This window comes from Cimex lectularius, unplaced genomic scaffold, assembly GCF_000648675.2.
Source record: "Cimex lectularius strain Harlan isolate CLEC.00 unplaced genomic scaffold, Clec_2.1 scaffold141, whole genome shotgun sequence".
Lineage (NCBI taxonomy): Eukaryota > Metazoa > Arthropoda > Insecta > Hemiptera > Cimicidae > Cimex > Cimex lectularius.
In genome coordinates, this window is record NW_019392838.1 from 699,125 (window position 1) to 715,723 (window position 16,599).

General features: G+C 36.1%; 1 protein-coding gene across 1 annotated transcript in view; it reads right to left on the bottom strand.

The window, feature by feature from the left end:
- The window catches only part of LOC106671176, an 86,320-nt gene extending 84,756 nt beyond the window's left edge, over nucleotides 1-1,564 (bottom strand). The window contains exon 1 of the mRNA XM_014402068.1: nucleotides 1,511-1,564. Within this exon, the coding sequence (XP_014257554.1) occupies nucleotides 1,511-1,564 (54 nt within the window). The remainder of the gene's footprint in view (nucleotides 1-1,510) is intronic.
- Between the last annotated feature and the right edge of the window lie 15,035 nt (nucleotides 1,565-16,599).

Genomic DNA, 16,599 nt, shown 5'->3' on the forward strand with positions numbered 1-16,599 from the left:
GCATGACTGAGCCTCTGGTGGGAGGAGAGAAGTTGGCGCGTGCGTCTCCGTTCCTTAGGGCTTTACATCGAATATCAATAGTATCAAAGAACTGCCCTATTGAAAATTATCGGGTCCGGATCGAAATTTCGGGCAGGATCCTTCACGCTTCCCTATTGACGGCCGATCTCCGGTTAAAGGACGACGCCGGCAGGTGACGGATTCCCCAGGGGGTCAAAATGACTCCTTCCGCTCCTGGAAAGGAACCTCAACCCGGTCGAAATACGCAGCCCAATTACTTATTAACTGACTGGTCTTTGGGTAATAACATTTTTAAGGTTGTATGGCTACTAAAACATAAATTCCACCCGGGATGCAATACCTCTTATGATTGAATATTATTATGGCAATATATCGTGCAACATTTACAACTATTATCTCAGGTAGAGGTGGATAAAAAATTAGTATGTTTTTGTATAATTAATATATAACACCATAATTGTTTCATGAAAGCGTAATTAATTAACAATATTTATATAACTTGCACTACTTATATTTAAATGCTGTATAAATATTTTTTTTTTTGCTCGGCACATGAATTTGAAAATTTTATCATATATATGTTTGTTGTTAGAAATATAGATTCACATTTTATATCTCCTTTCCCTCCCATGATAATACTCCTTTTTTCTCTATATCTTCTACATCTCAATATAATGTGTTGAAGATAATCCTCGGTACCGCATGCGTGACATTTTCTTTTCCCTATTTTGGTGAGATATTTTCCATATAGTCCAAGGTTAGTTACGAGTCCATTGATAGTCGTGGTCTGGGTAATAATCACCTTAGTTCAATGCTCTTTTCCCACTAGGAGGAAAATTTCTTTAAAAAACTGGCCTGCTCGTGTAGTTGCATGTGCCGGTTGCCAGTCGATTTGAAGGGTAGGCTCCTGGGTATCGACACGCACGGAGTTTTAACCTAAACAGACTCGTTCAGCAGAAATGCATCAGCTTGGATCGTCCCGCCGAGCTTCCTAGATAGTGAAGGCAACTATATCTCCCAGAGTATTGTGGCTCCTCCACCGTAACTACCGGATCCGTTCAAAGTGGAATGTTTAACCACCCACTAGAGGAACGGTGCCCTATGAAGGAAACCGATAACGGCACCACCCAGCAACAGGATCACATTACGTTTTCGTCAGGAGCCTCGCCACTAAGCCTCTACGAGTCCATTCCCATATAACAGGGTTTCGACATTTTCTGCTACACCATAGTTCAGATGGTTATGCACCCTCCCCCTCAGACAGGATCTGGTACCGTACCTCTAGTGTGCCTCTGATGCAGCACCCGCCGTCTGCTGCCGACCCGGAGGCCGACACGAATCCAGCTTGTGCTTTAGAGAGGGTGACATGCTCTCAAGGCTACACCATTATGTTGCGCCTGGATACCCCCTTGCATCCCAGGGTTGGGAGAGGGATTATGCCGAAGAGCCTGGATTGAGAAAAGGAAGTGACCGAGGACACAAGGCTCACCTTTTCAGGTTGCAGTCTTGGCCACACTGCACCACCTATAGTCACCGTAGTCATTTAATGGGGTATGGCTCCTCGGGGTGGATATCCTACTCACTATCAATAAGCAGCCAAGGAATCACGCTTGAATTAAGTGCGACACATTAAGCAATCTTCCCCTGCATGCCGGACACATACTTGGACTATCGCCGAAATTGTCTACTAATCGCAAATAGTTCAGAAGTGTAAATTTTGATTTGGAAGATGCAAGGCGCTGGTCGTACTTCAACCGTTGATGATGACCAAATGTAATCTATTGCCATAAATAACCCACACTCAACGACACAAGAAATCACAGAGATTAATATATATCATACGAGCATTTAGTCGTGAGACGAGCTGGATATGATGTCGGAGCGTTATTTGGGTTCCTCGCATGTTGGCAGAATAATATACTGGACCGCTTCTCCATCAGCGATTCCCTCCTAAAAGCCAATGTAAATGACCGATATTTAAACGAGTGATGTGATTGTTTTCTAACAATATACCCTTCGCCACCACGTGTCTTTGCAGATGCTCCAGAATATGTTGAAGCTGTCTTGTCATATGCCGCCCATCATATTCGTCTGATATTGTCTCCATATTTTCACTTATTCCCGGGTCTGACAAATTCCATTATTAGGAAAAGCTTTATTTTATTTAAGCATTTCAGAAAACACATCGAGGCATGTCTCAAAAACCTGGCGAAAAACGTTCTCAGAGGACGCAATTACAAAATTAAATGGAAGGTGGCAATAGGTAAGATTAAGATTAGAGTAGGAGCCTATTTACTACCTGGCTTAAGGCTTTTACCAGATCCCAAAGCTTTTTCAACACTTCCCGTGTCTATCCTTCATCCTTTCGCCTCTCCCAGGAGAAGAAAATCTGTCTTCGAACCAACAGAAGAAATGTTCCGCTCTTTCTCCTTCTTTGTGGTAATAGCACAAGCCTGTTTCTCCCACGCCGAGTATACAGGGTGTGTTAACGTCAATGGTAGATTCACTAACCTTAAAACGTAGTTCAGTGCCACCAGGAACGAGGTTTCCATCTTGATTCTTTACTGAGTTATTAACGTTTTTATGATTTTAGTCTAAAATTACATTTTTTTTACATAAAATCGTAATTTTAAAGTACAAATCTAACCTTTATTTCGCAAACTACATTAAATATTCCATAAATTAACAACATTTTCGTTGAAAAATTTGCTCTTCCGAATACATAGTAGCCGTTCAAAGAATAACAAATGGCAAAACCGTGTTTTTTTTTGGAAATCCTCAATTGTGGCTCGTGCAATGGTTTTAGCAGCAAAATTTTCTGGGATTTCACCAGAGTCGCCTTATTTTATCAATATTCCAAGTACATACTTACTTTTAAAATTTTTCTAACTTTTCTTAGTGAAACATCCTTTGCAAAGTTGAAAAACGTAAAATCGAACCCAAGGAGAGCAGCAAAACAAGAAAATCGTACATGCCATATTTCTAATAAAAACATTTATTAGTTGGTAACAAAAATTAGATACATTCTGCCCTGATTTGAGCCCACTAGATTTTTTCCATAAAAATGTTTGTGTATTTCACCAAAGTGGCCTTATTTTATAAACATTTCAGGGATATACTCCCATTTCCATTTTTTAGAACTTTTCTTAGTGAAGGTTGAAAAATGTATATCGAAATCAAGAACAACGTACATGTCATATTTTTAATAAAAACATTTATTAATTGGTAACATAAAACACTCGTACACCGAAATTCGAAAACCCGCCAAAGTTTACACATGGAATTATGGATAAGATAAATTTGGTGAGCCATGAAACATTGATTCATTTCACTGAGGGGGTGCGGTTTGGCTCCTATCCATAAAAAGAGCCATTTTTTCCATCTCTAGTAGGATGGGTTTGAAACGATTTGAAGGGAATCTGGAGGATTTTTGTACTGCGCCCGCCATAAACTCACGGATTTCATGCTAACCTTAAAGAAAATTGCTAAAGTTGACAATGTTCTGAAGCAAGTTTGACGAAAAAGAGGGTTAATTCCTATTACAGATATAATGACTATTAAAGATAAATGCCTATGGTATATATAATACCTATTATAGATGTAGTGCCTGTTATATTTATCAATAATCTTTCAAATCGAAAAAAACACTTTCGATTCGATATTAATTTTATATTTATTGATGTTTATTTACTTATCAATTGCTTTTATTTTCAATAGATAACAATCAGACATTGTCTTTATGATGAACGGTTGTACGCCATAGACTAGAGGAGAAATACATCAGACGAAAGGCGAATATGCCATGAACCATTTATCAAGAAACATTGTCAACTATCACATGCAGTTAATTAGTGTTAGGAAACCTCATTCTGCGATGGTTATGAGAAGGATATCATTTCAAGTCAAAAAATCAACGAACATAAAAAACATAATTACCATTATCCATATATATAAAATTATATTTCACTTTTATTTTAAATTTCAAAATGATCTATATTGATTTAGAAATCGTGAGATGCGGTCTGGTGTGATGTAGGTTGCAGAAAAATATTTTCTTTATCGTGCCAACGTTTCGATCTTTATTAAGATCATCTTCAGGGCCTGGGATTTACAAACATTGTTTACATATAACAATTACATTTTGGATGTGGAAAAGTGAATTTATACAATGCAAAATATATTTTTTATATATTCAATCAAAGTATTTCTACTCACTCAAAGTGTTTTCTTCTGTGTAATTGCGCCATTCTTGCCTGTCGTGTCGAGAGTGCCAGTGAGATGTTGCTATTTTGTGTTTATATACGTTGGATTTTGAAGGGGTGGGGAAGGATTTCGGTACAGAAAAGAAATTTTTGTATAAGGCGTCGGCTTCTTTGAGGTGAAAAGAGCCTACGAAGGGAAAAAATGTTTCGGCCAGATTATCCTTTCAGGATTATATAGAAAGGGATAAATAGGAAAAGGAAAGCTAAATTGTTGGGAAATTAGACTATGTGAAAAATATTTGATGTGTGGAATGTAATGTGATGATATATGTATATTATCTGTATTGAATTTGATTAATGATATTGGCGTAGCTGCGACTGAGTTTACATGTGTCTGTTCAGTAATTGATGCTGTATTTATCTCTGTTGATATAAACCATTTCTAAGAAATTACGTTTATGTTTGTTTTGTTCTGTGTGTAATACTTTTGGATTTTTAAAGTCGAAATTATGTTGGTGTTCAAGATGGTGGGTAGCGAGTGCTGTAGGATTTTGCTTAGGTTTTTTGCAATCATAGATATGTTGCTCTACTCTCTTATCCAGATATTGGGATGTAAGACCGATGTAAGTTGCCGGACAGTTTAAACAGTTGATCTTGTAGATTACGTCAGATTTATTTGTTATTGGTGTGGGATAATTAATTTTGGAAAAAAGTGTTTGAATTGTGTTATAATTTTAGAAAGCTATTTTGAACTTATCGGACAAGAGAAATGTGTTTAATTTGTGTGATAGGCCTTGGATAAATGGTATGGAAATGTATGCTGGTTTGTTTGTGTTCGATAGATTTAATGTGGTATTATTAGTAATAGCGGATGGTGTTAGGGTTGAGTTGTAATAGTTGATCTGTTGATTATGTGTTTAGGGTAGAGATTGTTATGGAGGATTTGTTTGTATATCTTTATGTTTTTGTGTTGGAAAGATTCATGGCTTAAGGTAATCATTCTATGAAGTAACCCTTTGGCCGTGTTTATTATTGTATGAAGGGGATGGTGAGATGTAAAGTTGAGGTAGAGATCTGTTGTGTGTAGAGATTAGTGACCGTTAATCGATAATTATTCAGATATCGTGAGATGCGGTCGGGTGTGATGTAGGTTTGAGAAAAACATTTTCTTTATCGTGCCAACGTTTCGATCTTTTATTGAGATCAATTTCAGGGCCTGGTGTTCCACATCCTAAATGTATTTGTTAAATGTAAACATTGTTTGTAAATCCCAGGCCCTGAAGATGATCTCAATAAAAGATCGAAACGTTGGCACGATAAAGAAAATGTTTTTCTGAAAACTACATCACACCCGACTGCATCTCACGATATCTGAATAACCAGTAGAGTTCTGTGTTTCTTGGTTTCTGATACCAATCTGTGATTAATGTGCCATCTGGTTGTTTTATTACGAGTGTATCTAAAAATGGTATTTTTTTGTTGTTTTCGATTTCATGTGTAAATTGTAGGCGTCGGTGGAAGATATTAAATGTATCTAATGTAGTTTGATGATGATGCATATATTGCTTTTGTAAAATGTTGACATGTATGTTTCCTTCTCTGAATCCTCGGAAATTCCGTTAATCCCATGAGGATTAGATTTATTAGATTAGCAATCTAGTTACGTACTTGGCTGTAGGGTCGTTTTCAGTGTGGTTTTAGCTTATTTCGAATTCGTTGGCGCCAATTTACACTGAATGACATGACGACAGAAGTTCTATGTCTTTAAAAAAACAAATATATTATTTAAAAAAATAAATAACTACTTCACACTTATTATTTTACAAAATCATAATTAAGTACTATAACGTTTGTTTAGACTTGATTTGTCTTTTGACGAATCAATTTTGTTTATTTATGACTGTAGTTCTTTATTAAAAGAATGCCAAAATGGAAAATTAGTGATTTTCCTCTTCAGCTTTGAGAGGTTGGAGCCCTGAGAGAAAGGCTACTTTGGCACATAGAGACAAATCCCTTCTCTCGAGAATGGCTTTAAAATAGCTTTTTTAAGACAAAAACATTGCCAATTCGTGAACAGGCGAGAGATAAATCATCGTATGCTGAAAATTACTAGAACGGAAACGCCACCTTTTTCCTAAAGCAGAATTTTTTATGGAAGAGTCTGTTCATATTTGTAGGTGTGCCATAATGTTGCTCGGTACAAAAATAACAGGAAAAAGCAATGTTGAAGAAAGGAAAAATCGTAATTTTCCATGAAATCTATTTTTTAAATCTTCTGGTCGATTCCTCCATCTCTAACGCAAAAATTATGAAAAATATGTTGATCCAAGACAGTAAAGAATGATTATTCAGAAATCGTGAGATGCGGTCTGGTGTGATGCAGGTTTCAGAAAAACATTTTCTTTATCGTGCCAACGTTTCGATCTTTATTGAGATCATCCTCAGGGCTCAAAGAATGGGCACTCTCAACGCTATGTTTTTCTGAAGCCTACATCACACCAGACCGCATCTCACGATTTTTGAATAATCATCGACAAACGGTCACCACACACACAGTAAAGAGTGTTAAAGTATAATCAATAATATTGATGGGGGTCATTGATGATGGTTGATCGACTTACAACGAAAAATTTTAAACAATTTTTTTTCAATTTTGAACTGGAGTGATTGTCCTGTCAATTAAATTTCAAATCAAAAAGCAATTAGCTTTTGTGTGATTTACCATAAATTACTTGGAGGTCACTAGAATCACTCACCCCAGGTGTTAGCAGTCCTGGGTCAGATCTCGGTCTACTCAGTCCAGCCACTGAGGTTGTGCTCCAAGGGATACCAACCTAAGCCTACTCACTTTTAAAAACATTTGTGTGGTGTTTAGTGACCGTTAGTTAATGATTATTTGGAGATCGTGAGATGCGGTCTGGGGTGACGTAGGTTTTAGAAAAACAGTTTCTTTATCGTGCCAAGGTTCGATCTTTATTGAGATCATCTTCAAATACATGTAGGATGTGATGTATTTGTAAAACTTAAACAATATTTATAAATCCCAGGCCCTGAAGATGATCTCAATAAAGATCGAAACGTTGGCACGATAAAGAAAATGTTTTCTAAAACCTACGTCACACCAGACCGCATCTCACGATCTCCAAATAATCATTAAAAACTTTTCAATTAATTAAGGTTTTGGTTGAGATAAAAAAGTCAGTGTCACAAACGGGATTCGATCCCACGACCTTCGGCTAGATACGCCACTATCCTACCACTTGAGCTATCGTAACTTCGATCCCCTCGGACACAAATTTTCCATCTCAACCCCACGAAGTGACGATAGCTCAAGTGGTTAGAGCAGCGGCGTATTGACCCGAAGGTCGAGGGTTCGAATCCCGCTTGTGACACTGACTTTTTTATCTCAACCAAAACCTTAAATAATGGAAAAGAATTTATTTGGTCAAGCGGACCACGAAACCTAATAAAATCACTAAAAACTTCATTTTTATTTACATACTCCTCAATTATGCTGGTAGATTGCTCAATCCGCCACATCTTCAAGCTAATAAATACATCTATTCTCAATAAAACCCAAAGACACAATACGAAATACCTATAAATTAGTATATTCAATAAAACAGCCCATTTTTTTCTAAAAATTGAGCAACCTGTCTATTCCTTCTGAAATTTCCTGAAAAACAACACAATAAAGATTAACTATAACGGTATGTAAGAAGAAAAATAAGACCAATATAACGTTTTATTGATTTGATCGAAAATCATGTTTTGGCTTAATTTCGATATTTCTATCATAATAATGATGTCTTTTAAATTATTTATATGTAACTTGCCATGTTTGACCTACAACCCCTTTTCACATAGCTACTGAACGTTGAGGACTTGGTGCTCTGATGGCTTCTTTCCATTGGATTTTTGAAAGGGGTTCCGAGGCTTCTTGTTTTCACTAAACTTTCTTTTAGCACGGTTTCTCGGCGAACTCTTCGCCAATTGGTTTCTTCTTTGTCGTTCTCTCTGCCAATTTGTCCACAAATACGTGCGACTTTTAGAAACCCCACCCCAGCTTGAAAGGGGGAGAATGTTTTAGGCCCCACCTGCTACGGATCGTATCTTAGGAATGGATATCGAGCGCAAGTTTCTGTTTCCGTATCTGATTGAGACCGGTCTCGCTTCGTGTCCTGTATTTCTTTTCTTTTCCTTGGCTTCGTGGCCCTTTAAGATTCAAAACCATGGCGCCTAGCTTTAAGTCTTGTCTTGTGAAAACCAGATAAGGCACGAAGCTCGGCTCTTCATCACAAAAACCGCTTGCGACCAGGGGGTATTAACTATATTATACCACGAACTTCAATTTGTGTAAAAAAATCAGAAAAAAATCACGTAGCTGATTAAACGTTGTTTGATTTCAAGAGTATATGAATATGTTCTAGTAACAATTATTATGACAAGTCTTTTTCCGTTTAGAAATTTTTCCAACCCTTTTTAACGTTAAATGACTTTTTTAAATTCTAAATAAACTTTTTTATTTCAATTTAACCCTTGTTACCTTCAAATTAACTCTTTTTAATTTCCAACTAACTTCCTTTTTGAAAGTCAAAAGTTAAAATTTTATCCATTATATATCGTGGTCCGATTGACCAAATAACTTCTACCACTTAATTAATATGTATGTAAGGTATTGGTTGAAATGAAAAAGTTAGTGTCATGAGCGGGATTCGATTTGAAAAATGGCAAATAGGAGGGACAATTCGAAAGGTAGGTTGAGATGGGAAGTTCGATCCTCTCAGACGTGGACGAAGTCACGATAGCTCAAGTGGTAGAGCAGCGGCGAATTTAGCCGAAGGTTGAGGGTTCGAATCCCGCTCATGACACTAACTTTTTCATTTCAACCAATACCTTACATAAAAATTAATTAATTGATAGAAGTTATTTGGTCAACCGGACCACGAAATATAATGGATAAAATTTTAACTTTAACTTAAAAAAAGTTCATTTTAAATGTAAAAAAGTTAAATTGAATTTAAAAAAGGTTATTTTGAAAGTATAAAACGTTAACTTGACGGAAAAAAACCATATAAGCATATAAAGGAAAAATTCCTACATACTTGTGAGTTCTTTTTAATATAAAATAATCGGGATCTTAGAAAACCATATGAAAATTAATTAAAACTACATTTTAAAATTGTATAAAATTAGTACAAAACCAAATAAGTACTATATTAATGATGTAAAAAATTAAAAATAAATATTTTATAGACGAATTATTTTATGTTTTAAAAAATCTGGAATTAATAGAATATTCATTTGGTTTTATATTTAATTGTATATAACTTCACTAGTTTTCGTGGTCCGCTTGACCAATTAATATCATTCAATTAATGAAGGTTTTTAGTTTAAATAAAAAAGTCACTGTCACGAGCGGGATTCGAACCGAGCTTCTTGAGCATAAAGCAAGAAGTCACGATTGCTCAAGTGGTAGAGCAGCAACGTATCTAGCCGAAGATCGTGGGTTCGACTCCCGCTCGTGCCATTCACTTTTTTATCTCAACTAAAAATCTTAATTAATTTTAAAATATAAAGTAGAAGCTAAATACCATATAATAAAAATAAAATAAAAAATCGCGTATTGTACGAGAAAATATGGCGATGTTTATTATACACGGTGATCAAATTCCTTCTAACTGAACATAAAAAATTGATGCAATTTTAAATAGAAGAAAAACGAAGAAAATATTGAGTGCTGTATAGAAAAAGTTCTGGGAGTATCAGATTAAAAATGTACAACTTCTTTCATGTCTCATTTTGTTAAGCAAAAGCTAAAAGATTGATGAAACGTTTAAATTTTTAAAAAACCCGATTGAAACCTTGAGATTAAACCCAGAATTGCTTTCTATTAAAGCACAGTGATAACAGTCAACGACAGAAATAAGAAGACATGAACTGACGTTACAACTTGCTGGGATCCCACCTAAATATCAACAACAAACTTACCCTGTACAAAACGCCCATTAGCCCCCTGCATCTACCACCACTATATATCCTCAATTCACAGGGAGATTCACGAGAAGACCGATAAATTGGTCGAGTAAAGTTTGACGATTTATATTAGTACAGAACTCTTGTGCGACATACCAAATTGCTAAATATCGTATATCCATCATACAATGGATTATGAATAAGTCCTCGGTTCGATGGGAAAATATTTCATGATAGGACCATAGAAAATACAAGAGACAGATCGTTTAGTAGTCGTAAAGAGGCCGACTAGGTAGGCCGATCGAAACGACGAAGCTACAAATTCATCACCCCACACCCATCAGAAAGAATTTTTTGATGACCGTGTGTTTTATAGCCAGGCAGAGGCATAGAGGCAACGGTTGAAACCACGACTAAATGGACGAAGTAGCAGGACAAGGCCATAAGGACCAATCTCTCAGTATCTGTGTCAACCCCGAGAACACACACAAAAGCACTCTGCATCAACGTATAGTCTTTAAGAAGGCAAATTCAGTTTTTAATACCAAACAACACTGTCACTGTTCTAGGCAATGTTGGGGCTCAGTCGGTCTTCAAGGAATTTGAGATCGCCTGTAAAAAACTGAAATATGTCAATCTGTAGACAATTTAGGATCGTTTGCCCTGATGATGACTTTAAAATAGGTTGAAAGCTTGGCAGCTATAACTGAATTTCCCTTCTTCTTCAAGCCCAGGCTTTATACAGAGTGTCCGTGAGTGAAAAAATGGTCTATATTTCTAATACACCAAACAGAGATACCAGAACTATTAAACATTTTATAAATAGAAGGGCAGTAAGTCTGCTGCATTGACCCTACAGACTCGGAAATAGGACAGAAAAAAGAAGAAACAGCTGAGCATGGCCTCTGTTGGTACGAAGGCAGCATATTCCATCTTCTGAGAAAAAAAAGCCAAAGCCTGAAGGATACACACGGGCATACTTGATTGACAAAGCTTTAGGATCAGATAAAAAGCCTTAAGCCGGGAACAAAGCCGATGCAACGCCATGCGACGCCACCCGACGCTACCCGACGGAAATCCAAAGTCCATTTTTCATTAAGATTGTATTACCCCCGTGCACATCTGTCCGATGCCATGCTACGCTACCCTATGCTACGCTTTGCGATCCCCACTGTCCAGATTTTCGTCGGGTCGCATCGAGTACAGTCGAAGACAAAAGAACCGGACACTCATATTTCTATTCAAACTACGTGTTCTATTGCCATTATATTATTACAACATACTTATTTTAATATAAACCAAATTACCCGAGATCAAAAATTCATTAGTGTTTATTTTTAAAAAAAAATTAATGTGTGGTGATATTCACCTCAAAGAAGCCGATGCTTTATACAAAAATGTCTTTTCTATACCGACATCCTTCCCCACCCCTTCAAAATGCAACGTATATAAACACAAAATAGTAAAATCTCACTGGCACTCTCGACACGACACGCAAGAATGGCACAATNATTTTTGTAGTTTATGTCAAACTATGTATATGTAATTTTGTCGTTATATTAATTAAAACATACATATTTTAATATAAACCAAATTAACCGTGATCAAAAATTCATTAGTTTTTGTTTAAAAAATTTTTATTTAATGGTTTGGTGGAAAATTGATCAAAACACCGGTATAACTTTATTTAAAACAATTAAATTTAACTAACAATGTATTACACGGGTTTGCTCATAAAAATTAACTAACAATTTATTACATGGTTTTGCTCAAAATAATGCATTAAGAACAAAAGAGGCGTTGCGATTGCAATACTGATTTGTGATACACGCAGTGTGACTGTGCGTGGCGTGCGCTTGACGTCGCATAGATGTGCACACCGTACTAAAACGTGACAAGGCGTCCGTCCGGTAGCATCGGGTAGCGTCGCATAGCGTTGCATAGTGTGTGCCCTGCTTTAAGTCTAACATAAAGCTCTGGATAAGACGTGATACTGCAGAATAGACCCAATATTGGTCGCGATGCGTAAGGCCGTAAAAAGACCTACTCCTTTTATTTTTAACCTTAGCCGATATGGCTAGTGCCGGTGCACCGCTCACGGGCTGATCAAAAGAGTTAACTTTACAGAGTGAGCGATGAACCGCTCACGAAAAAAATAGCGGTAGCTTTGATATCCCCTCCATTCCGATATCAAACCTTCAATGATCACCGGTTAATTTTGTTTTTGTATTTACCACCATTCAATGACTCGACCAGTCAGAACCACTTCAATAGAGAGAGTGATTTCCGTCTCTATAGTTTGGCGCATCGTTCTCGACTTGTGTTCTTTTAAAAGATATATGACAATTTTGTATTTGTAATTTAAGATTTTTTAAATTATATTTAAGTTTTTGTTTACGAGGGTTCACAACAGCAGAGGTTATATCAACCCTCGCGGTGCCGGTGTTTTTGAACAAAACCCATTTGTAAGTATTCGGGTTAGAGATTTGGCCAATATGCTAGACCATAAGAGAAAAAAAAAATTGCAGGGCCGAACTCCTTATCGGTACCTTACAGTGATGAGCGCCGTACCAACGCCTAAACTGTTGCGGCCACCGACGCCCCGAAATAATATTTAACAAAGAAAAGTTTTAAAAAAACCCATGGAAGAAGGTTACTTTTTAAGTTTAAGTTTTTATTTAGGAATCTAATGTTTCGGTGTATTTATAATATTTTATAAAATGCATTTTTTTAAACATTTTACTTTTTTTTATCATTTTTATTTTACATAAAGAAAGTTTTTTCAAAGTCTTAATATTATTTTAATCGTCTGCGCTAAAATTGGATTTTTTCTTTTATTTTTATTTATGAAGTTTTTAATGTTTTTCAAATTTTTTAAAAAATGTTTTGTCAATTCTTAGTTATTTTTTTAATATTGGAATATAATAGTAAGTTTTGGTTGCAATCAGTTCTTTTGCAAACATTTTTTCACTAGTTTTGTAATAAAACTTGCATTCTAATATTTGGTTTTTAAAAGGGTCGTGTTCAAAACTGAAAATCCATGGGTTTTTTAAATTGATTGTATGTTTTGTGTGCTTTATATGTTGGAAAAGGACTGTGTTATGTTTTTATACATTTTATATAATTGCTGTGAATCTTTAACCGGTTACAAAAATTTTTTGTTTGACCGATGTATATTTTATCACATTCATCACAATTAATTGAGTAAATTACATCATATTTTATTGGGGTATATGTTATTTATTTTATTTTGTGGTTTAAATCCAAATGTTATGTATTCTTCTACATACTTATGAAAAGTTCTGACTATTTTTCTGGAGTATTGTTAATATAAGTAAGCAAAGAGATTTTTTAAATATTATCATTTTGTTTTTCATATTTGTATTATTTGAGCCCTGATCACAGTTATTAATATTTTTTTACATTATTAGAATATCCATTTAATGTAAGGGCTCTATTTATTAGATTATTATTTTCTTTTTTAAGGGTAATTTGAGAGAGTGTGTAATAAGCAGCCTGGTAGTTTTTTTTTTCAGTGTGCCAACAAATGATCAGGCTTTTTTTAAGTAGTTGTATCTGGATGCTACTTTGCCTGTTTCTAATGCAAATTTTACATTTTATGGTGTGAGTTTAGCGATCCTAAGAATGGATGCATTCTTGCATTTCATGATTTTTTTTTAAATATCATCAATACATTTGATGAGGACAAGGGGCTTTATATTAGTAGTGGACAAGGCAGCCTAGACAAATTGGTCTTAAAAATGTTATTAAACCAACGCCTATAAATCTCTAAGTAGGTTCTATTGTATCAGAAGGAAATTGAAGAAAGTTGCTAAGGCGAATATAACAAATTGAATGCAACCTGATCGGACCTTAACGATGTACTGCCTTACGCAGAAAATAAAGGATTTAGTTTCAAGATAATCGCTACATTTTCGAGAAAAAATCTTACAAAAAAATTCAATAAATTATTTAGTTTAATTTTACCCTTTGTAATTTTACAGACGAAAATGTAATTTAAAATGTAATGTAAATTAACGACAAACCCTTATTATAAAAAACAATTAATCTAATAATAATTAATTTGTCCGAAAACATTATAAATAAAAGATTAAAAAAATCGATATAAAAATGAAATTAGTATGTATAAATAAGTGCTTAAACGGAAGAGGCCTGTAGAGCCAATAATAATAAAATTACGCAGTGTGAATGAAGCTTGGTGTGTGAATCTCACTTATTAGCGCGAATGAAGGGGCTTATACCAAATCACAGGGAGTAATATAGAGCCCTCTGCGGTTCGTGTGAAAGAATCTATGAAAGTAATTTATTAGCGTGAATGGAGGGGTTTATTCGCAATCACCCAGAGGGATATCGTCTACTCCGGGGTAATGTGAAAGAATGTTTGAATGCAATTTATAGCGTGAATGGAGGGGCTTATTCCTAATTACCCATAGAAATTTCGAGTACTTTGGCGTAGCGAGAATACTAACCAGACAATTCAATGGAAGCCTCCCTGGGGTAAAAACACGTAGACCGAACCACATCTAGATGGATTGGAGAACTGCTAAGAACCAGAATAGCTGAAACAAATGTAGGAATAAACACTATAAAAGTTAGAACAACAAAAGGATGTCCTCAAGGAGGGATATTATCACCTCTTCTATGGAGCCCAACAGTTGATGAACTGCTCGAAACCCTGGACCGCTCAGGAATAAAATGTCAGGGATATGCGGATGACATAGTTCTGACAGCCAGGGGAAAATTCGAGGAAACCTTCTGCGATATAATCCAAGAGGGACTGAAAATCAAAGAAGAATGGTGTAAAAGCGCAGGCTTAGAGATTAATCCAAACAAAACAACTATAGTCACTTTTACACGGAAAAGGAAACTAGATCACATGAGAGAAATAACTCAATAACACTGTGATCTGATATCAATCAAAAATGAAGTCAAATATCTGGGCATCACAATAGATAAAACACTAACATTTAAGAAACACATCAGCTCCATCATCACAAAGGCGACACGAGCTTTGATGGCGTGCAGAAGAATATCAGGAAGAAACTGGGGATGCAGGCCTGAAACCCTGTTATGGATGTACACCATAATAGTAAGACCTTTACTTACATACGGAGCTATAGCCTGGGCTGATAAAGCAGAAAAATAACCAAAAGGAAAGAACTCACAAAAATACAGAGACTTGCATGCATCTGCATAACGGGAGCAATGAGAACATGTCCTACAATTAGCATGGAAAAGATATTAGGACTAATCCCCCTACATCACATGGAAGAAAGGACAGCACAGAAAACCATAATCAACTTTATCAGAGAGGAACCTCCAACAGGAATAAAACTGAAATGGAGAGACAGAAACAAACTATGGAAAGACCATCCTTCACTCATTGCTCCAAGAGACGACATGTACAGGATGTTTGAATTTAACCAAAAATTCCGAATACATTTGGGTACCAAAAAGGAATGGGAAATAATTCCTTTAAAAATGGAACCATCCTCTGGTACACAGATGGATCTAGAACACAAGAAGGTACGAGGGCAGGAGTATTTGGACCCGAAACCAAATAGTCAGAACCCATGGGAAAACACACCAGTATCTTCCAAGCTGAGATTCACGCAATTGAAAGATGTATCTAATTCAATCTAAGTAAAGGATACAAAAACAAGAATATAGCTATCATGTCAGATAGTCAAGCAGCCATCAAAGCACTAAGCTGAAGTATCATTAGTTCAAGGATGGTGCTGAACTGCAAAAACAAATTAAACACACTAAGTATGCAGAATAAAGTCAGCCTCTGCTGGGTCCCAGGACACATGGGAGTAGAATGCAACGAGAAAGCGGACCCCCTTGTAAGGAAAGGGGCTGCCACACCGCTGATAGGACCCGAACCCTTCTGTGGCATAGGAATCCACACTATTAATGAATATCTCAGACAGAAGGACAAAAAGAAAATGAAGGAACAATGGAATTCACTCATTGGACATAGACAATCCAAGAATCTTCTAACCAATTTGGCAAGAAAGAAATCACAGAATGTGTCAACAGAAGCAGGAACAGACTGCGAATCCTAACAGGATTCCTAACAGGACACTGTAGATTAAATGGACACCTAAAGAAAATTGGAACAATCCAAGATGGCACATATAGATCCTGCAAGGAGGCAGAAGAGACACCAACACATTTACTAACAAACTGCGGAGCTACATTAGCCCGCAGGAGGAAATGTTTTGGGATGTATAATGTGACCATAGAAGAGCTTCAACCACTAAAACCGTGCCTATTAATCAAGTTTCTTGATGAAATAGGACTCACCGATGTGCTTTAGGCAGAGCACAGGGGATACAATAGCTCTTAAAGGGCGCAGTATACCATACCCTGAAAA